We start from the raw sequence: 23,352 nt of genomic DNA, 5'->3' as shown, positions 1-23,352 counted from the left end.
GGAAATAATATATATATGTACTTTTTTTCTTTAAAAAAAATAAAGCTGCAAGGTATATTTCCTAGTAAAACTTGGTGCTGCCATCAGCACTAAGTAAAGACTTAGTAAAGACTATTTCCTTGCATAAGAACACTACGCATCTATTGTAGGTCTATTTTGTGCTTACTCTTGTGATAAATGATTTTCCAGTCGCAGTTTGGCAGAAGCATGCTCAGATGGGGATGTAAATGCTGTCCGGAAGCTGCTGGATGAAGGAAGAAGCGTAAATGAACATACTGAAGAAGGGGAGAGTCTCCTTTGCTTGGCCTGTTCAGCTGGATACTATGAATTGGCACAAGTAAGTAACAAATACATTCGCATCTAAACCTTTATGAAACATTATCTAAGGGTTTTTTTTTTTGATAGTTAAACATTTTAGATATTCTGATTAAAACAATTTTTGTAGTCTAAGTGGAGTATCAGTTAATACACTTTAATGTGGGTTTACGGCTACTGTTTGTCTTCTTAATGTTAAATGCTATCCTACATGCCTTAAGGTTTAACGGGCTTGTGTGAGGAATGTATCTCATGCTTTATGATTTGTCTGTTTTTCTGACATTGTTCTAGATGCAGTCAAGGTGTTCTGCCAAGCAGACATTGCAAGAGGATCTAAAATATTGGCAAAATAAAAAATGCAAGGGCTTACATTCTGAAGACTAGTGTCTCAGTCACTCAGTCAGTTTCTTAATGACATCTGTCATCAGTGTCATTAGTTTGGGTTAATTTTTGACTTTCATATGTGTATTCAATAGCAGAGCTTGTTTGGTTTGAGTGGTAACTCAGAAAGTGACCAGCTACATGTTTTTTGTGGTGGTCAAGGGTGCAGAGGGAAAACTGTTTACCTGTAGGCTTGATTTAATGTGGGCTGTGGTCATTAATGCAAGTTTATAGTTCTTCTGTTACTCTGGTTAGTGAATTGCCCTGTGGCATTTGAAAACGTCAGTACTGCACTGTAACTTAATGTTGATTTTAACATATACGAACAAATGTAGAAAAACAGCGTTTTCTGAGTCAGAGTATAGTACAGGTGGTAATTATACACTATTCCTGGGGAGTACCATTTGTGCTTTGCATTGTTATTAATGTAAGGGAATGTCATGGCTGACTGGGGAATCATTCTCAAGCCCGGCTGAACTAAAAGCAAAATGTCAATGCTAGAATTTATTCATACTAACTGAACTTTTTTTCTTTAGGTGCTACTAGCAATGCATGCAAATGTTGAAGATCGAGGGAATAAAGGAGACATAACTCCCTTAATGGCAGCTGCCAGTGGAGGCTATGTAGATATTGTTAAACTTCTCCTTGTTCATTGTGCAGATGTCAATGCTCAGTCTTCAACAGGTAACTGGGAAGCAGGAAGTTGAAGAATCAACAAAATTAGCACATAAGCCAAGTGCTTATGAACGTCAGTGGCTTTATCTGATGTTTTAACTTACAAGAAAACATGACACGAATGGTTAAGAATAGGCTAGATGCATATTGGACATGTTTAATAATGGCCAAATAAAGGTCTGAAGACTGCTTTTAATATTAACTGTAATGGAAAGCACTGTTCCTCTGAAATCCATTGTGGTATTAGATGACCAGAGGAATTCGTGAAGTTTAACTTCTCTCACTTTAATAATCCAAAATTACCCATTGAGAAGCCCAGGGGACATAGCTGGTCGAGACCAGTTACTTTGGTCTATTGCTTTTACCAAAGAAGAGCTACAGGTTTTTTGGGCATTGAATATTGTCTGCTTTGATGATGCTTGACCACAACTTAACTAACCTTGCTGAGAGTATTAAACTGCTGTTCAGTTTTGCTAACCTTAAGATAGAATTTACATTTTTTTCAAATTAAAGTCAGATGTTGAACTATGCAATGTTCATTTTATCTTGATGTTTAGTCATACTGAGTAGAACTTAAAATTTACTGTAACATTTAAATCATGGCCACGTGATTGTCATTTTCAGAACTAGGGTTTTAAGTTGCAATAATTTTATAAATGTTTTTTCAAGGGATCAATGGATGCTATTTTAGACAAAACAAAAATCAACAACAAAACACAACGAGCAATTTTCGTGCTCACTATAGAGTTTAAGGTTTATTTGATCTCTGTGTGCTGAAGTAGGAAGCTTAAAGTAAAAAATGCCGATTTTTCTAATATTGGCTTAGTGTTAAAACTTTCATATTATGGTTGTGTTGAAGTTATTGGCTGGAGTAACATTACTGTGAGGTAAAAGGCTGCTGCTTGTGATGTACTTGGTTTTGTTCAGAGTTTTAAAAACTAAATTTCCTGTATTAGGACTAGGTGATGAAGAGGACTTACATGCAAACTTCTTCTCTGCAGGAAACACAGCGCTCACTTATGCTTGTGCTGGGGGCTTTGTTGACATAGTGAAGGTGCTATTGAAAGCAGGTGCTAACATTGAAGACCACAATGAGAATGGGCATACCCCCTTAATGGAAGCAGCCAGTGCAGGTCATGTTGAGGTTGCAAGAGTATTGCTGGAATACGGTGCAGGAATCAATACTCACTCCAACGAGTTCAAAGAAAGTGCACTTACACTTGCATGCTACAAAGGTATTATTTTGTACCTTATTTTGTTTTTGTTGTTGAAATTTATTTTCTGGGGTTTGTCTAACTCAGGGTTCCAGCCAAGCTTTGATTCAATGTTTTCTTAACTGTTTACGGAATACCAGATTTTAATTTTAAACTTGATGTCAGGAAATGTTCATCCTTGGTGTAGTTGTGTTAAGCCTGTCTACTTGTATCCAAATGTGGTGGACACACATTCAGCATGCTGGAGATGAAATCTTGTGACTGGCTGTGTCCGAACTTGTGCTTTGGCACAGCACCACTTTCCTCTTCCCCTACTACTGCATTTTCCATTTCGTTCAGATGCCCCTCACCAACTACCTGCAAGTTCTGAAAACACGTTAGTTGTTAGTGAAGTGTCAGGTTAGACCAGATATTTTTAGAATACCTGATGGGGGTAAAATGCTAGTATTATTACTGAATACTCTTCCTCAACTGAAATTTTGGAAGATGTTTATGAATTAATTCATTATTGTGAACACTTGTGGACTTAATTTCTTGTGCAGTTCAAAGTTTCTACATAAAATAACTTGGTGCCATGGTAATCCATTGGGCTTCCAGATTCTCTTCTTCCAAAGGAAAAAACAGAAAAACAAAAGAAAACAATTTCCAATGAATGTTTTTCTCCTAATAGAAACTATAAGGATGCAGATTATTGTCATAGTGATTTATGTTTTGCCTCTGCAGTTAGAATTGGAGGATACTTGTTATGTATAACCCATCAGAAGACTTGGATCTGATACTGTCATGGACTTCCTGCAATATATAGTAGTTCATTACAGACAGTTTTCTGTAATGGTACTCTTGAAAATGTTGGAGGGATACTCTTGTTTCTTGCAATGGTAAACTTAGTAGGTGTGATGTAATGCAAGATCTTCATTGACTAGGGGTTTCCTTTATCATCTTTGGCAAGAAGGTTGAGCTACCTTATTTACCTATCCTCATTTGTGTAAAATGATTTTGCCTTGAAACTCGATGCCCATTAGGAGGATAAAATGTATAACTTCTAAGGGACACGTTCTATCTAGAACAATGGAAGCCATAATAGAGTTGAGTTAAAAACAAGCTTTGGTAAAATTTAATAGAAGCTTTTCAAAGTAGTGTCAGAGATGCACATTATGTCATAACATGTTCTTGGAGTTCTCAGAAGTATTCCTGAGTGCTATGATTAAAAAAGTTTAAAGTTAAGTTCAGATCTACACGGGCCTATCTTCAGAAGATAATTCCCCCTCCAAAATGTATGCTGCTTTGGAACACTTACTCAACTGTATAACGACATATTGTTTAAGGAACAAGCACAGTCTTTTGTAGCTTGAAGTCACAAGTTCCTGTTGTATAAATTTGAATTAGAGAGGTCTGTCTTAATTTCATAGTTGGGCAGTATCACTGGAAAAGACAGTCTGATGTCTGACCGTTCTGCAATTGATTTTCATTAGAGGACTTAAAGAGCAGATTTATGAATTATAACTTATAAATTTATAATAACATATGAAAATCTAAATAATTCCATTAAATGTATTTTCTGTACTACTAAAAACTTACGATATTAACTGCTTGCTTATTTTGTTCTGTTTCATTTTGAAGGCCATTTAGATATGGTTCGTTTTTTGCTTGAAGCTGGAGCTGATCAAGAACATAAAACAGATGAGATGCACACAGCGTTAATGGAGGCCTGCATGGTAAATAGCCTTTATTTGTACTTCTTCCCCCTCGGTGGGAGAGGAATAGAGGAGATGATAAAATGAAGTGGGCCTTTGTTAACAAACTGGTTTAGGTCTGCAATTGAGTGTTTTAATTGTTACTGTAAGAAAGTCTTTAGAATAGTTAACACAGGCAACTTCTTAGTCTAATTAGTTTTAGGGAAAAAAAAAAAAATCTATATTTTGGGTATGTGATATGTTGTATTAAATGTTCCCAGTGTGAAGCGTAGGGGTAATTAATTTGCAATGCTATAGGAGGTTGAGCCCAAGTCACCGTTTCTTTTGCAGTATAAAGGAGTTAGTTTTCTGCCTTTGTCTTTATAAATAAGGTCTCACGGGTCATCATGGCATGAGCCTTCCAGAAGTGCATTGAACTGGATGAGTAATGCATTACACTTATCCTTTCACCACAGCAGGAAATAAGTGTTGCACGTAGAGACAGTTTGCTTTATTCTAGGTTTCTGTAAATGGTAATGTGAGGTTTTTGTTTTGCAAACAAAAACAGTTCAAAAGTAGTTCAGTTCTTAGTTCCCTGTTTTCATAGGAAGCACAGAGAACAGAGGAAAAAATAGTTTTCTTCCAGTAAGCTGTAATCCCTAGAATATGGGCTGCAGTGTTCCCCACTAGTCTTCTGAGGTCAGGAGGATCAGTTGTTCTTTTACTGCAGCTGCGAGGTGATGATGGCAGTGACCAAGGTCAGATTATTACATCTCAAGGGGTGTTGAAGTCTTCTGATAGTGAGATGGTAATAGTATCCTTGAATAGGCTTCCCTGTATGAGAGCCTAGTGCCAATAAGGAATTTGGAAGGACCCAGTTGTGGTGGGTGTGTGGTGTCACCTAAAGGAGATTGCAGCATGGCTGCAAACTAAATGTTAGATTTAGTCACTTCTTATAATAGTCTGAGCAGCATGTTAACTTGGGGTCTATGAAATATCTCATCTGGGGAAGTTATGTTGGAGGTCTGAATGCTGTTATTTTGGGGTATTTCAGACCAGTTTGCAGAATGTGTACTTAACCTTTAAAAGCAATAGAGAGGAAACTGATCCTTTGAAGTTCCAGCTCCGAGTCTAGCAATGAAATTTTTTCATGTTATCTTTTAGCTACACCCTTGTGGAAGGGAACCATTCTGGCAAATTATTGTGACTTTTGCCAGCCAGCCTTCCGTGTTCTTTAACTAGTGTTGCAAAGAAATACAGGTTGATGAGGTATCTGAGCCTCCAAGTTTTGGTACTGTGTTCTGGTCAAATTGGAGTACTACACCAAAGATGATAAATTTTGGTTAGGTGAGGTGGTTGTTGGCTTTTTGGCCAGCTTCACTGAGAACAACAGCCTGTCCTTAATTTACACATTTGGTTGCTGTTAATCTCATGTTACCTAGTACCTGCTTCATGGTTAACCTAAACGAGACAAGCATTGTCAGGAGTTGCCGGTTTGATATCCCTCTTCCCCTGTTTTCTGTTGCTCCGTGTTAGCTGTTGGAGTTACTGGCTAGTGATTCTGATGAGATCAGAATGGGGAAGTAATTCACTTAAGATTGCTGTTGTTAATGGATAAAGTCTTTACTGTTGGGAATTAGTATGTGATGTAAGTAAGAATTCCACTTTATGATCATGTCTAGGGGTCTGTGCCCTAACCCGAACAATTCTGGTTTTAACTTCGGGCAAAGGGGTATTCTGATGTCTTTTTTGCCCTTTAATATTGCCCAACTTCATTTGGATTTCTTTCCAAGGAAACAATATAAAAACATCTGCTTTTTGCCACTGAAATTGGCTTTTTTTTTTTTGGACTATATTGGGAGGAAGTATTCTCTTACTTCTCTAGGAAAATCTGCCAGTAAGTGTTGGGGCTAGTTTAAAGTATTAGTCCAGGTTTACCATCCTGTCCGAGAAGAACCACTGTGTCAGGGCATAGAACTCTGTTAGCACAGCAAAATCATCAAAGCTGTCTGAACATTTTTTCCCATTCTAGAAGAATCCATATTTCTTCTTTGAATAGTAAATATAGTGATCAGTGTGATGTACCTAAAATGTATGCTTCTGCAGTATGCAAGGCAGAAAGTGTTTTTTTCTCTACTGAGAGATACTAACAGAATACCTCAATTCAAGTCTCTCACTTTGGAATTCCCTTTTTCCTTACTATATCATATTACTTGTATATGCTGAAGAAAGATTCAGTATGACGCCCTCTGATCAGACCATCAGAAGTCTCGTTTCTCACTGAGCGCTGTTTCTACGACTTGAGTCTTCTACCAGCATAGTTTATCTGTTTTGGTTTTCCAAGCTCTCTTCTCCAAAGTGTTCCAAAAGTTTGGGTTCCATTTATGTTAGGAATGCGAGAGGGAGAAACCATGAGGGTGTTCTTTCCGGATGCCAAAACTTTTTTGCATTTGCATATTCTCAAAGATATTGTGGCTCTCTACAAAACACACCTTAGGTAAATCATGACTTTTTGGCACTTGGGTACCTTGGGTACTTTTGGTACTCTTTCAAGGAACTTGGAGTTCAGTAGTAGTTTCTAGAGAAGCTAACAACTTTGTTTATCTGCTTTGATTGGTAAGTCTGAAAGACAGCTATGGCAATCCTAATTCTCTTCCTTCATTGGCAAAGATTGGTTCACCGCAAGTCACTTTTCATTATCCTTTTAAGATGTGTTCCAGCCTTCCCTCCTCCTGTCAACCTACCTAACTGAAGTTTTTCAGCAGGTATCTTTCCCAGGATACAGAAACTGACAGTTGGAGCTTTTTTTTTTTTATCTGTAGAAGCTATGAATCAACTCTAAAGAAAAATAGTCTCTTTTCTTTTTCTAGTGCTTGGTTTGAGGTTTAGCCATGCAGTGGATTTAGTCATGGTATTTGTTTGCTATCTATAATACTTCTGTGCCCCAGCTATTTTGCTGGATATTTAAGAATGTCTTACCCCACAACTCTTCCCCTACTCAGCACAAGAAAGGGGGGAAAGAAAATCTAGCTCTTTTTTCCTGATGCATTTAAACCTAACATAAGCGTAGGTGGAAATCTAAATGTCAATTTAATCCAATTATTATAACAATGTCATAAATTAAACCATAAGCTTCCTCTAGGTCATTTTCAGACCTAGTGCACGTAGTAGTGGTTGCAACTAATGCATTAAATGACTTTGACAGTTTCTGATTTCTGTTTTCACCTCTGTTTTGTAGGATGGACATGTGGAAGTAGCACGCTTGCTTTTAGACAGTGGTGCTCAAGTGAATATGCCTGCAGATTCATTTGAATCTCCCCTCACCCTGGCTGCTTGTGGTGGACATGTAGAGTTAGCAGCTCTCCTGATAGAAAGGGGAGCTAACCTGGAGGAAGTTAATGATGAAGGTTATACTCCTCTCATGGAAGCTGCACGCGAAGGTCATGAAGAGATGGTGGCCTTGTTACTGGCACAAGGTGAAATCACTGTTTCTTTAGCATTCATTATGAAGCATGCAGTGTTGACTTCTGTGCAAATTCCTCTAATCTGGCCTGTGCTGTAACTACAGAGCAAAGCTAAAACACCTAAACTGTGGAGGTGATAATCATTCATGTTTCCATCCTGTCTCTGGTCAGTTAAAATAACAGCACTTTTGTTTCCTAGGGGCAAATATAAATGCACAGACAGAAGAAACACAGGAGACAGCTCTTACTCTGGCATGTTGTGGAGGGTTTTCTGAAGTGGCTGACTTCCTTATTAAAGCAGGGGCTGATATAGAACTTGGTTGCTCAACACCTTTGATGGAAGCTGCTCAAGAGGGTCATCTTGAATTGGTGAAATACTTGCTAGCAGCAGGTACGTATACAGTACAAATGATCTGGCCCACAGACTTCATAGATTTGAATCATATGCTTTAGAAGATACCTAGGCTCGATGGTGGCAGGGTTGTAACAAGAAACCATCCTCAGATGCCTTGATAAAGGGGTGTGTGTGTGTTTTTCACCTTAATATTGTCTGATACTGTTAACAGAGGAAGGTGCCTCATGGAACGCTGGCTTTTGTTCCATCTCCAATAAATACCAATATTCATTAGGAAAATTGTTTCCAGCGTTTAGCAAAATGTTAATACAGATAATGCTTGTTTTTATATGCTGCTCCTGCTTTGACTAAGCCAAATGATCTGCAGACAAGTAGTCTTCCTGAATAACTGGTACTTCAGAAATTGGGCCCTGAGAAGTAGTGTACAAGACAGATTTTGGAATGTGCTGAATTTCTTCATTCTAAAGTCTTATAAAATTAAATCTTGCTGGAGTTGGGTGGGGTGAAAAGACACTTCAGTGTTCATCTGTCAATTTAAAGCTGGTAGAAACTAGAGTACATTAATACTATTATAAAATGCAGCTTTTTCTTTCTTTTTTTATATTTTCCTTGTAGTGGACAGTAACTTATTTGATATTCTTTTTTCTAAGAGTAAGCATAAAATGTGCTGGATTTGTAATTCTAGAGAGTAATGCTCACTGCTCATCAAGGGACGGTAACAATGGTGTCTCTTATGTAGTGACACCAGCATGTGACACCAGTCACAAGCTTGCTTGAAACTCTGCTTGCACTTCTCTTACACTGGTAATGTAGAAAGTTAATTGAGGAGCTTTGTTTTGGCATCAGTTGATCTCTAAATATTTCTCACACCTTGAAAATAAGAAATTAGCTAATCACATTTCCTTTTTTAGAAGACTAAAACATAATTTTAATGTAGCTGATAAAGACATAAAGCTAGTCAAATTATTTCACTAATATTTTAAAGAAAATGGTTTTAAAGAGCAGGGAAGAAATGAAATTTGTATAAGTATATACTCTTGTAGTATTAATACTTATTCAGTAAAATGCATTTTGTCTGGTTTTACAGCTACCTGTCAAATGGATAGTCTAGACAAGCATCTGAATTCACTTTTGTTGTTGGAACTGAAATCTTTATTGCTGTAGGGGAAGAATAGTAATAAGTGACCAACAAGTGCTTCAGTTGTCAGTTAAGCCTCTTCTAAACCTTGGCTTATCCCATCTTCTCAGGATATTTTTATTATGAGATCAATTTTGACCATGAGAGCAATGCCTGTGGGCTGTGGAAGCTTTTGGTCTGTAGGATGGAACTGTCGTTGTGGATAAATATTGCCTTGATTTTATGTTTATCAGATATGAAATACTTGATAAGGAGATGTCCAGTAAGAAAAAAATTGTTGTCTCTGTAGGGGCTAATGTTCATGCCACCACAGCGACAGGAGATACAGCTTTGACCTATGCCTGTGAAAATGGACATACTGATGTTGCAGATGTGTTGCTTCAAGCTGGTGCTGATTTGGTAAGGCTTCTGTTGCCTTTTGTGGGGAAAACTTGGTTTGAGACTTCATGCCAAAGGTTGTATGCTTGTAGAGCAGGAAACTTTCAACAGTTGAGTTTCATATGTGAATGGGAAAAGAGGTATGAGTAACTTTTAAAAAAGCTTTCATGTTCTTCTTGCTCTAAAAAATTTAAAAATTTTTCTACTTAACGGGTCAAATGTTAGCTAATAAGTTTTAGCTATAGATTACACTTGTGACAGTTAATTATCTTAATTTCAGTATGTTCCATAGGTTTTATTGTTTAGCAGGATACAATTCTACATTACCTTTATTTTTCATGCTACCTATTTTTTTTCTGAACTCTTGCAGATTAGTTTCTGTTTTACTGCTGTGAATTTAAAATAGGTTAGTAGTAGGATATATTACTTCTCTGTTGTTAATTTCTGAGTCCTTTTGGTATTCTTTTGTTTTGCAGCTTTCAAAAGTTAATCTAAGCAAATGCATTTTAAATGACCAACATAATATGATCTTTTTATTTTTTCCAGAAATCTTTTCTTTCTTGTAACTTTTTTCTGTATATTGCTTTCATAGTGCTTCTTTTTTTATGATGCTTTTAACCACAACTGTTTTTTTAATGTTAACTATTTTTTTTAAATTTGTTTTTACTTTCCTGATGTGCAGTGAGACACCTAAAATTGCTTCTTCATGACCTACAGTTACAGTGTTTGTTTGGCTTTTAAGCAGTGTAAGCAAATGATACCTTAGTCATCTAAAGGAGATCAGGAGCCTTAAGTCTTATAAAGCATGAGCTGGGAAGATTGTGCTTTTGTTTGTTTGTTTTAAATATTCTTCTTTCTTTTTCCACATTCTGCTTTTGTGTTGTTTTTTTTTTTTTGGGGGGGGTGTTTAGGGACTTATCTCAAAATAAGTATTTTACTATTTGAAGTTTGTATTTAAAAATATAGATTTTTAAATTGAATTAATACTTCCACTCTTGTTGTGAATATAGTGTGTTTTTTTTAGGTCTCAACAATTTATCTGCAGGAAAGTTCTAGTTCATAACAATGCCTTCCTACCAGGAAGGGAAGTCATGCTAATTGTGGGGGTGTTAATTGAATTGTTAGGGGGTGGCACATCTCCTGAACTTTGCTCAATTTAGTGTTAGTTACTAATCAGTAACCACTTAAATAGATATGGGCCTTTTTGGTTTTACTTGGGATTTAAAAAAAAAAAGAGGTACTTTGTTGGAAAAGGATATAATTCATGAATCCATGACAGTGAGTAGCACAGCCACAAAGCCTGAAACAAAGAAATATAAATTTGATGTGCAGAAGCTTTTAAAAAGATACAACAGTTTCTGCTTACGTATAACTTTAATTATTTGCAATTTACAAAAATGTCAATTACTGTATTATTTTTTTCTCTCAGCTCTTGTGTGTGGGTTATTTAGAACAGTGCTTGTGGCCTTTAGCGTCTAGCTCTGTGGTCAGTATTGCTGAGAAAAACATCAAGCCTTTCTAAAGTCTTACTTTAATACATTTTTTGTGCTGCCAATCAAAATGAAAAACTGGAAAACTATGAAAAACTATGAAAATCTTAGTAAGGAAGAAAAGTAAAATTTCTGTCAGTGGTAATTGGCTGTAGTCTATCCAAATAGTCGCTTATTGTCGAAGCACTGGTTTACATGTGGAAGGGGGTCTTTCCATATAGTTTTCCTATGTTTGAATTCTGATGTTACGTAACAGTCTTGCATTTAAAAGGAAATTGCAGTCTCTAACATAGGTATGTTAAACTTCAGCAATTATTTCTTAAGATGGAGGGAAGATGTTTGTCAAAAGCCACGTGGTAAAGTTATAGTCTAAATAGTACAGATGAAATCTTCAGAACAGGGAAATACCTGCAGAAGTGCAGTGATGCTTACAGTGGGTGCCTAGAATTTTGAAGAGTTCCCTTTCAAACTTTTGTGTTGCTTTGCTTTTTTACAAATTCTAAGCTGTTGTGAATAAATTTGCCGTGATTGTGATTGTTCTGAGGAAGGTTTCACAAGTGTGTCACCTTATCGCTGGAGTTTGAAATACCTTCTTTGGCAGTACCATTCTTGTAGATTTTAGTGTTCATTTGTAATTTAAATGAGATTAGATGATTTCACCAAGTTGTCACAGGAAGTCTGTGGTGGAGTGGTTAAATTGGTGCTCTGTCTGTCACTGTTTTTCTAATTAATTTTGCTTTCTTTCCGTTGTTAAGGCACATCAGATGAAAATACATCTTCATTTGCTTTCCTTTTTCATGGTGCAACTTCAGGCTTCCTTGAGATTGCTTTCACTGACATTTCACTGCTTTCTGGAATCCAACTCTTTACCTGCGGTTTATATCCCAGTCACTGAGGAGATGGACATGTGCCATTTTACCTTGTGTTCCTTTATGTGGGAAAATATTGATTATGTCTATATTAAAATAAAAGAGGGCCAAGGTCTGTTCTTGAAATGCCAGGAGAAAGAGCTGTTGTTGAACCCATCCATGCAGTGTTGCACTGGACCTGGGGATTCACTGAGCTTGTGCCTGTGCCCAATGTCTATAAGATTTTGGTTTATGTCTGTGGCTATGTTGGCTTATGGGCTATGTTGCAGTCCACCAGAGTGGTGTTTGTTTAACACAATACTGGGACTATGCACTAAACACCCCTGCATGTGGGATGAGGTCTTGAAGTTCGTCAGGCTGTGCAAGGCCTCTGAGATCAGTGGAGACGATCTTGATGTTGTGTTATCCATGCTGCCTGTTGGGAACAGTTTCTGGTGCCCTTTGTTCCCATGATTCTGGACAGGGCCAGAACTGTGCCAGGGAGGCTGTTAAGGAATAAACAGTGTGAAAGGTCAGAGATCCCATGCCTGAACCTGTTTCCTAGCCCTGTTTTATTTATCTATTTACCTGGGAAACTATTTACTTAGCCCTGATTTATTTATTTATTTACCCGGGAAACTACAGGCCAGTCAGTCTCACCTCTGTCCCTGGAAAGGTGTTGGGACAGCTTGTTCTGGATGCCATCTCCAAGCAATTGGAAAATAAGAAGGTTATAAGGAGTAGTCAGCATGGATTCACCAAGGGGAAATTGTGCTCGACCAACTTCGTTGCCTTCTATGATGGCATCACCAGCTGGGTAGATGGGGGAGAGCAGTGGATGTCATCTACCTTGGCTTTAGTAAGACTTTTGATACCGTCTCCCACGACATCCTGGTAGCAAAGCTAAGAAAGCGTGGGATAGAGGAGTGGACAGTTAGGTGGGTTGAGAACTGGCGGACTGGCCAAGCTCAGAGGGTGGTGATCGGCGGCGCCGAGTCCAGTTGGAGACCTGTGACAAGCAGTGTTCCCCAGGGGTTGGTGCTGGGTCTGGTCTTGTTCAACATCTTCATCGACAACCTTGATGAGGGAATAGTGTCCGCCCTCAGCAAGTACGCCGATGACACAAAGCTGGGAGGAGTGGCCGACACGCCAGAAGGCTGTGCTGCCATTCAGCGAGACCTGGACAGGCTGGAGAGCTGGGCAGGAAGAAACCAAACGAGGCTTAACAAGAGCAAGTGTAGAGTCCTGCACCTGGGAAGGAACAACCGCAGGTATCAGTACAGGCTGGGGGATGAGCTGCTGGAGAGGAGCGCTGTGGAGAAGGACCTGGGGGTCCTGGTGGACGACAGGTTGGCCATGAGCCAGCAGCGTGCCCTGGTGGCCAAGAGGGCCAATGGGATCCTGGGGTGCATTAAGAGGAGCGTGGCCAGCAGGTCAAGGGAGGTGATCCTCCCCCTCTGCTCTGCCCCGGTCAGGCCTCACCTGGAGTACTGCATCCAGTTCTGGGCTCCCCGATACAAAGAAGACAGGGATCGCCTGGAAAGAGTCCAGCAGAGGGCCGCAAAGATGATACGGGGCCTGGAGCATCTCCCCTATGAGGAAAGGCTGAGAGACCTGGGTCTGTTCAGCCTCGAGAAGAGAAGACTGAGAGGGGATCTCATCAATGTTTACAAATACCTGAGGTGTGGGAGACAGAGGGATTTGGCCAACCTCTTTTCAGTGGTTTGTGGGGACAGGACAAGGGGCAATGGCCACAAGATGGATCACAGGAAGTTCCGCACCAACACGCGAAAGAACTTCTTCACGGTGAGGGTGACGGAGCACTGGAACAGGCTGCCCAGGGAGGGTGTGGAGTCTCCTTCTCTGGAGATATTCGAGACCCGTCTGGAGGTCTACCTGGGCAACCTGCTCTAGGGAACCCGCTTTGGCAGGGGGGTTGGACCCAGTGATCTCTTGAGATCCCTTCCAACCCCTACAATTCTGTGGTTATCACTAAAGGTGTGGTCAATGCTGAATTTTGTTGTTGCTTTGTTTTGTGAGCTGTCTGCATACTGTTTACTTTCAGACCACGAAGACAAGGAGCACAGTTTTTTGAGATTTTTTTCTCTGATTCTAGATTGAGGAAAGTTGATCATACTTCTTCCCCAAATGTGCTTGAATTAAAGGAGCTGTAAATACTGGCTGTATTTATCTGTATTGTCTTTTCTCATTTGCTAGGTGGTCAGGTCTGAACAGAATTTGAAGTGGAGACTTCAAGGCTGCAGCTCTGAGGAGGAACCTCTTTTGGGCTGCATTAGTCACATAACAGAGGGCAGAAGATGTTTCTGTCAGGCAGCTTCCTGTATTGTGCTCACTGACAACTGAAATCCTTGGACTTTGCTAAAGTTATGCAGCTCATGTTCTGAACTGATTTGTGTGTTGTTTGTGTCCAGTTGAGGCTTTATCAATCTTCAGATAGAATCATGAGCTGAAGTTCAAGGAAGTTATTCTAATTCCCAGTGAAGTCTTGTTTGAACTGAGCAATTATTACCACTGTATCTCAGCACAAAAATGATGGTGTTCCTGCAAGCAGAAAATGAGAGGTCTTGCTTTCCAGGGACTGACTCTCTGACATAGGTATTAAACATGTAATTCGGTCGAGGAACCAAGCACCAAGTGATGAGGGGAAATGGCCTGAAGTTGCACCAGGGGAGGTTTAGGTTGGATATTAGGAGAAATTCCTTTACGGAAAGGGTTGTGCAGCATTGGAAGAGGCTGCTCAGGGAAATGGTTGAGATGCCATCCCTGGAGGTCTTCAAGAAACCTGTAGGTGTAGAACTCGATAGCATGGTTTAGTGGTAGACTTCTCAGTACTAGGTTAAAGGTTGGACTAGATGGTCTTAAAGGTCTTTTTCAACCTGAATGATTCTATGATTCTGAAGGCTTTGCTGGATTCATTAAGCACAGTGGCTTTATAAGAACCAGGAGAACAAAAGGCAAATGATGCTTACGATTAATGTTCCTTGGATGTGGTCGGTTTTCCCTTAAAACTCTGTAGTGGGATGTTATACTAGAAGTGACAAATGTCAGATTATATCTTTGTCTTGTGCAGAGCTGTTTGCTCATGTATGGTATTTTGATGAATTTGTATCTTCTTGTGACTAATTGTTTATGTCCTGACTTGTTACCAATTATTTTGATGCTTTTCTAATGGAGTTCTTTAAGGTATTTGTCTTTTATGTCTTGAAAGGAACAAAGTTGGCCTGTGAAAATCTGTAGTAAAATAGGTTTTGCAGGTCTACATCTTTTCTTGTTAATGTAAGCATTTGAAATTTGCTTGCTTTTGTGAAGTATATGAATGACTTAATGAGGCACGTCTGAAGACTTCAGCCTGTGATTCCACCTGATTAACATCCCTCACACTAATATGAACCCTTAATTCAAAACTCACTGTCCTTTATGCATGACACACTACATGTTTGCAGCATAGAATCATTTAGGTTGGATTTAGGCCTAAGATCATCAAGGCATGATGCGTAAGGCAGTTTTCGAACACCTACAAAAGTAGACAATACTTCAAGAATTTGAACGAAACTATAACGGAGATCTATAATGGAATCTAACAACTAAGTTGCTGTTAGAGTGAGGGTTTCGAGTTGTAATGTTTTTCTATATTGCTTCTTTAAGCGTCAGTGGAATATCAGGAATTTTAAGTCTCTTTAGATTTGGCCCTCAATCTTCTACAAATAAAGCAAAAGGCAGTAAGGACATGGGAAGCTAATTTTTGTAGTTAACACCTTTTTGATGCTGTTTTTGCAATCTCTGGATGGTGTAAAGTACAATGAAATACTTTGTTTTGCCAGTAGGGAATAAAAGGTCATCTTATATTTAATCAGATGCTGTGTATAACCTTTGTGCTATCTTCATGAACCTGAATGGGTTGTAGTAGGAATCTTAACTGGTGAGAGCTGCGTTGCTTGGTTTTACCATTGTGTTTTGTTGGTGCAATTCCAGTAAAGCAGAACATTCAGTTGGTGGATCTGATCCATTTAAATTCACTTTCCAGGTCTTCATGACCAAGGATGACATTTATGTGTAGAACAAGAGACGTGAGTTCTTCTTTTTCCTTCCGCAGGACAAGCAGGAGGACTTAAAGAAGACTATTTTGGAGGGCATAGAGACGGGCAAGCATCAGGTGAGGTTGGCCTTTGATGCTTGTAAGCTGCAGCCTCAGGATACGCAGCCTCAGGATACATGCTGAAGATGAGCATGGCTTTAAAGCACTTAAATTTCTTCAAAAATCCTTCAGAAGAGACTTGTTGTGTAGACTAGAAATGCCTTCTTTGTCCTGTATTTTCCCTTTTTTTGGGTTTTCTGAAACCCTATTTTTAAAGAAAAATGCATCTCAACGTTCACACATGCTGCAGGTTATCTCATTGAGCCTCTTAACACTAATAGTTACGTTAAACTTTTTGGTGTATTTATGGTTTCCTGTAAGGTTTTCCCTTTTCAGGTATTTACTCTAAACTAGAGGCCTAGTTGTGTTCTTAGGTGCCTCTGAAATTCTGGTTGGCCATGTATCTTGGGAAGGTTGTCTGGGACAATTAGGTTGGTGACTGCTAGCATACCGTATCTTTTGATAGCAGTTCAATCTTGAAAACTAGCAAGTGGTATAGCATTAAGAACAGTATTACTTGTTGGCTGTCATAAGAAATCTTGTGTAAATCATTTTGTTTAGAATAACAAATTTAGACCTGAGTTGTTAAATACCAACTTAAGAGTTGACAGTATTCACTGAGGAACTGAACATTGTTGTGGACTGGAGAGGCTTGTTAAAGAGTTGAGGAGAGCAGTTGGACCTTTCATAGTGGGTTTACGTGGCAAGGTTTTGGTAGCGGTGGGCTGCAGGAGCGGCCTCTGTGAGAAGAATCCAGAAGCTGCCCCGTGTTAGGTAAGGGCCAGCTTCAGTCGACTCCAAAGGGGCCTGCCGCTGCTCAGAGCCAAGCCAAAAAGCAATGTTAGTGATAGTCATAGAACGGCTAGGGTTGGAAGGGACCTTAAAGATCATCTAACTCCAACCCCCCTGCCATAGGCAGGGATGCCACCCACTAGATCAGGTTGGCCAGGGCCCTATCCAGCTTGCCCTTGAACACCTCCAGGGATGGGGCATCCACAACTTCTCTTGACAAACTGTTCCAGTGCCTCACTACCCTTACAGTGAAGAATTTCCTCCTAATGTCTAGTCTAAATCTGTCCTCTTTTGGTTTAAGACCATTCCCACTAGTCCTGTCATTATCTACCCGAGTAAAGTGTCTTTCTCCATCTTTTTTATAAGACCTCTTAAAGTACTGAAAGGTCTCAATGAGGTCTCCCCAAAGCCTTCTCTTTTCTGGTCTGAGCCATCCCCAGCTCTCTCAGCCTCTCTTCATAGAAGAGATGCTCCAGCCCTCTGATCATCTTTGTAGCCCTCCTCTGGACTCGCTCCAACAGGTCCACATCTTTCTTGTGCTGAAGTTTTGTTTGCACCTCAGTGAGAACATATTTAAGAAAAGGAAAAAATAACTGCTGTACAATAGCAGTTGGGAGAGAGTGAGAGGAGTAAGAAACAGCCCTGCAGAAACCAAGGTCAGTAAAGAAGGAGGGGGAGAGGTGCTCCAGGTGCCGGAGCTGAAGTTCCACTGCGGCCTGTGGAGAGGCCCCTGGTGGAGCAGGCTGTCCCCCTGCAGCCCATGGAGTACCACAGCAGAGCAGATCTCCACGCTGCAGCCAGTGGAGGAGCCCACAGTGGAGCCAGGTGGATGTGGCCTGGGGGAGGCTGTGGCCTGTGGAGAATCCCCGCCAGAGCTGCAGCCTGTGGAGAGGAGTCCACACAGGACTGGTGGGAGCTGCCGCCCATGGGGGGGTCACCCATGTTGGAGCAGTTTGCTTCTGACAGATGGACCCTGTAATAGGGACCCATATCTGGAGCAGTTCTTGAAGAGCTGCTGCCTGTGGGAAGCCCACGCAGGCTCAGTTTGGGAAGGACGGCATCCCGTGGGATGCCCCATGTTGGAGCAGGGGAAGAGGTGACTGTGAAGGAGCAGTGTAGGTGAAGTGCTGTAGACTGACCGCAACCCCCATTCCTCCTTCCCATGTGCCATTTGGGAAGAGGAGGTGGAAGAGGGTGGATAGGGGGAAGGTGATTTTTAGCTTGATTTCTTTGTTTCTCACTTCTATAGTTTGTTAGTAATAGGCAATAAATTTATCTCCCTACTCTGAGTCTGCTTTGCCCGTCCTGACAGTTGTTGAGTGATCTCCCTGTCCTTATCTCAACTCTTGAGCCCTTTTCCTTATATTTTCTACCCCTTTCCCTTTGAGGAGGGGGAGTGAGAGAATGGTTGTGGTGGAGCTCAGCTGTCCAGCTGGGTGAAACCACTACACCTTCACTCAAAAAATTCAGATTTTGTTCTAGAACTCTTAAACAGCATACAACATTGGAAACAAACTTGTGAAAAATATCTCAGTGAATAATACTTGCAAACCAAAGAGAATAGTTAATAATAAAAAAAGTTTTAAGAGTAGTTATGGTATTGTTATTTATTTTTATTTTGTAGCTAATCTTGAAAGTATCTAAGACTGAGGACATGAAATCAAGAGTAAGAAATATTATCAATGATTGTTGTAAAATACTTGCGATGGCATAGCTTTTGCTCTTCTCCTCCTAGACAAATCACTACTTGAAAGAGCATACTTACTACTAACTGGACTCTCATCTTGGTTTTGCACCTTTTTCACTGGGACTTAAATAATATAGAGTTGTACCTGAGTTGGGGAGTTCTCTCATTTTCGCCTCCCTTCCTTATCTGGTACGCAAACTTACAGAAAATTGCACTTGGGCATTACTTCAATTCAGACAGGAATTAGCAGGAGAGTGCATCATGCAGAGAATAGCTTTTCTGGTCAATGCTGGCATTAGGTGTTCTTTATACCTTTCTCCAATATGCTAATTACAGTATTCCTCAGGATTTGGGCAGTGAAGAGAGAAAGTAGAATATTGTGGTAAGTCCTCCAGTGTGGATAGCAGGGGAAATTGTCTTCAGAGATGAGTTCTTTGCTACTTTTTGTCCTTATAAAATGAGTACTTACACATCTTCCTTGTATTAGCAAATGTACATGCATTGCAAAGTAGATGGGGGTTGCTGTTGGATCACTTCAGTGTTCTCTGTCCTGATATTGATCAAGTATCTACTACAGCTTCAAAGAAATCTTTTAAATTTATGGTCACTTCAGGTGAAATAAAGGAAGCAAGTAGACAAGTGTAGTGTGCCTTCTTATTTTGTCTTGTTCTAGATGTTTGTCATTAAAGCTTGAGTTGATACTAATCTGTTAGCCTTTATGAAGGCTAAACAGAATGCTGAAATCACGGAATTAATTTAAGATTAAAATAAGCATTTCTATCTTCTGATAAGAAAAGTACTATTAAAATGCTGTAACTTTTGAAGGTATACAGCGGGTAGGCATGCAAATGGTTTAGCTTGGATGATGGACTGGTGATGTGAATGATACTGCGAGTACCTGAAGTATATAAAAGCTGAGGATCAAGTTCTGCCTACTCAGTGAAGTGACAGTTGGTCAAACTGGGTAGAATAACTTCATTGCTTTTAAATCATGAAGCCTTCTGACATCCGTGTTTAAGACTTCAGCAGTGAAGTATGCTAGGAATGGAGAATTTGTTGCAAATAGTGGTACCTAGTTGCTAGTTCTCTGAAATATTACATTTGAATGCAATAAAGAATGGTCTTTCACTGTCTTGAATTTAATCAAGATGAGCTAAAATAAATTTTGCTTTTTGCTATGTTTGCTGTTACATCAGTGTGGATTTTGAAATGTCTATTTAATTGTTTAGGCAGTAATGTTCGGGACCTGTTCAGTCAGTGAAGTGTTATTTAATAGTTCTCTGCATTCATAGCAGTTTTGTGAATGGTTTGCCTGTAGTTCTGGGGTTTTATTGTGCATAAAACAAACAGCAGTATCTGGCTTTTTATAATGTATTGGCAGTAGCTGAGGAATAAAAAGCTATGCCAAATACCAGAGCTCTCGTGAGTATGCTACTAATCCTTGCATGTCATAGGGAAACATACTAACAATTACATGTCCTGTAAATATTTAACATGCAGACGATCTAAAAGCATGCATATATTTACTGATAGTTAAGCAGTGATTTGGCCTGGTAGTATAATCTAATGATGAAAAAATAAAAAGTGATTTAAGTAGCAAGCCTGTAAGGCTTCCTGTCTGCCTGCATGTTATATATATATGTAATAGCAAACATTTCTTACGCAGGTGGCAAGAATGAAGTGCATAGAAGGGTAGTGTTGCCTTTGTGATGTCAAAGGATTGGTTTGCACTACCTGTGTGGGATCAGTCTCCAATATAAGATCAAGTCTAGATATTTCTTCCTCAAGTGGAAAGGCAATTCAGCCAAGTAGCCGTTGATGATTACAAGAACCTTTGTAGGGTATGCAGAGGTGCAGTCAGGAAGGCTAAGGCTCAGCTAGAACTGAAGTTGGCCAAAGATGTCGAGAACAACACAAAAGAGTTCTTCAGATATGTAAGCAGAAGCACAGGAAAGACAAAGGTCTGCAAATAACGTTCACAAGGCAGAGGTTCTCAATAGCTTCTTTGTCTCTGTTTTTAGCAGCAAAATAGGACCCCAGATCACAGGATTGAGGAGCTACAATGCATGTAGTGGGGGAAGAGCTGGTCTGCAGCCTCAGGGGCTCAACCCACATAAATTTATGGACCCAGGCAGAATCCACCCCAGGATGTTTACAGAAATGTCTGATGTTGTTGCAAGGCCACTGTCTATAATATTTGGAAAGTTAGGGAGATCAGGGCATGTCCCTGATGACTGGAAGAGGGCAAATGTTATACCCGTCTACAAGAATGGCCCAAAAGAGAACCCAGGAAACTACAAGCCCATTAATCTTAATTCAGTCCCTGGGAAAGTAATGGAACAAGTCCAACTAGAAACTATTACAAACCAAATGAATCAGGTGACTGGGAGAAGCCCACATGACTTTTACAAAAGGCAAATCATGCCTGACTAACCTGATTTTTCTACAACAAAAAAAGAAATCTTCTGTAGACATACACTGGTCTGTGAGGTGGGTAAGAAATTGGCTGACAGGACGGTGTTCAAAAATTTTTACTCAGACGGGCAGCATGTCATAAGTTGGATCCCTCAGGGATTAATACTGGGCCCCACACTTTTCATATCATCATAAATCTTAACAATGGGATTGGAAACATCCTCACCAACTTTGTGGATGATACTAAACTGTGTGGTGGGGTGGACATCTCAGAAAGGAAAACCATCTTAGAGAGAGACCTGCATTGGAAGAGTGGGCAAGGAAGAACTATATGAAGTTTAACATGGCAAGTCCAAGGTCCTTTAACTGTGACAACATAACCAAAGAGCCCCATACGGGCTAGGATCTTTGTGGCTAGGATGCAGCCCTGCTGAAAGGGACTGGGGGGTTCCTGGTGGTCAACAAGCTGGACGTGAGTCAGCAATACAGCGCTGAAGCAAGGAAGGCAAATTGGATCCTGGGCTGCATGTTCAAGGCCATTACTAGCAGCCATAGAGATGTGATCATCTCACTCTACTCAGCACTTGCCAGGCTGCACCTGGAGTACTGTGTCCAGTTCTGGTCCCCACAACTCCAAAAAGACATGAACAGACTGGAAAGGGTCCAAAGGAGGGCCGCCAAGATGACCAAAGGGCTGGAGAACCTGCGGAAGGAAAAAAGACTGAAGGAGTTGCTTCTCTTCGCCCTGGAGAAAAGTAGGCTCTGAGGGACGTCGCTGCAGGACTCCAGTACTTCAAGTGTGGCTGCAAAGAGAAAGGAGGCCCTCTCTTCACAAGGAGACACACGTAGAAGACCAGGGGCAGTGGGTACAAGTTGTGCTGGGAGGAGTTTAGTCTTGATGTAAGAGAAACGTTCTACAGCGAGATCAATCAGTCATGGGCACAACCTCCCCAGGGATGTGGTAGAATGCCCATCACTGGAGGTGTTCAAGATGTGGCTGGACAGGCTGCTGCATAATCGCATCCAGGCTCCCTTTTCCCCTGGAAGGTTGGATCTGGTGATGAAAAAAGGTCCCTTCCAGCTTGGGTTTTTCTTTATGATTCTATGAAGTGTGTGAACAGAAAGCTAACTTAAGATGCAGGCTTGCAACCAAAGCAAGCAATGTGTCAAGATATATGCATAGTTTTCAGGAATATTGAAACTAAGGGAAGGAGTTAATTAGTTTGATCAAATGTGTTCTTGTGCTTTTACGGTTGTTAATCGTATCATTCCCTGTCAGTACTAAATGTTAGCTTTCACAGTTGGATATACTTGCAATTCCATGATTAAATAGTGTACTTAGAGCATGGCCTCCTAGATTCTTAATTTAAAAAATAAAAATACAAATCCTGTTGTTCTTGTTGTGTTATTGTTTAGACTGAATATGAAGAGTGCAAATAAAAACATTCAGGAGGAGGATGTTCTTTCCCCTTGTTGCTGTGGGATAGCTGATGTGTGTTAGTCAGCATTCTTTGTAGCAGTAATCATGTCTACAGAACAGGCAGACTTTCTACGTCTAACTTCTCTAACATAATTCTATTCAGCCACATCTTTTCAGTTGTCAGAAACTTTTTAAATCAGAAAATCATTCCTGTTGTTCCTTTCTCTTTTGTTATTTTGTCATCTGTTCATCTGTGATGCTGAATTCATCCTTTTGTTGTCTTCGTGGTTTATTTTCCAGTACTTTTATTCAGAGACTTGTGACCTGCAGTGAAGGATATTTACCCATCCAAAATAAAAAAAAAAAAAAGAGGGAAAAAAAGGCGATTGTCTCCTTGATCCTCTTCAATGTGTCTTAAAAATGTTTTCTGCACTTTTGAAGTTATTTCAGTTCTAAAAGTCTCACATGCAGCATGTGACAGCTCTCAGAACTGCTGCATATCAGTTATGTGTATACTTCACAGTGTTGGTTGATACGCGTGAAATATTTATTGGCCTGCAAGGAGGAAATGAGATGTTACTATTCTCAAGTGTGTTATGCATTTGAATGCTAAAATAAAAATGGGTATAGAAATTGGGAGACTTCCTTGTATGACTGACAGTATGGCTGTGATCTTGATGACAAAATGATGAAAATTAATTCCAGTCAGTAAAGAAGATATGTGGATCTTCTTCAGAGACTGATAATTCCAGTCCCATCACTGGGTGGTTCAAGAGCTGAAACAATGTTAAAGTTTTTGCCCATTTATGCAACTTCTGTTATTTCTCTTTTACAACAGGAGCATGAATCTGAGGGGGGAAGAACTCCACTAATGAAGGCTGCACGGGCTGGTCATTTATGTACTGTGCAATTCCTTATTAGCAAAGGTAAAATATTAGTTTAAATAACTAT

General features: G+C 39.9%; 1 protein-coding gene across 12 annotated transcripts in view; it reads left to right on the top strand.

Annotated features, from left to right (window-relative positions):
- The window catches only part of ANKHD1 (ankyrin repeat and KH domain containing 1), a 119,634-nt gene that overhangs the window by 45,220 nt on the left and 51,062 nt on the right, over nt 1-23,352 (top strand). For 11 of the 12 annotated variants that reach the window (XM_035559631.2, XM_035559630.2, XM_035559629.2 and 8 more), the window contains exons 4-11: nt 190-337; nt 1,233-1,380; nt 2,373-2,606; nt 4,206-4,300; nt 7,497-7,734; nt 7,922-8,113; nt 9,505-9,614; nt 23,240-23,327. In XM_035559631.2, the coding sequence (XP_035415524.1) occupies nt 190-337; nt 1,233-1,380; nt 2,373-2,606; nt 4,206-4,300; nt 7,497-7,734; nt 7,922-8,113; nt 9,505-9,614; nt 23,240-23,327 (1,253 nt within the window). Of the gene's footprint in view, nt 1-189; nt 338-1,232; nt 1,381-2,372; nt 2,607-4,205; nt 4,301-7,496; nt 7,735-7,921; nt 8,114-9,504; nt 9,615-16,045; nt 16,106-23,239; nt 23,328-23,352 lie in introns of all 12 variants that reach the window. The other variant, XM_050713573.1, reaches the window with a different exon arrangement.

This window comes from Cygnus atratus, chromosome 14 (genome assembly GCF_013377495.2).
Source record: "Cygnus atratus isolate AKBS03 ecotype Queensland, Australia chromosome 14, CAtr_DNAZoo_HiC_assembly, whole genome shotgun sequence".
Classification (NCBI taxonomy): Eukaryota; Metazoa; Chordata; class Aves; order Anseriformes; family Anatidae; genus Cygnus; species Cygnus atratus.
The sequence above is the reverse complement of the archived record's forward strand: the minus strand, read 5'-3'. Positions and strand labels throughout refer to the sequence as shown.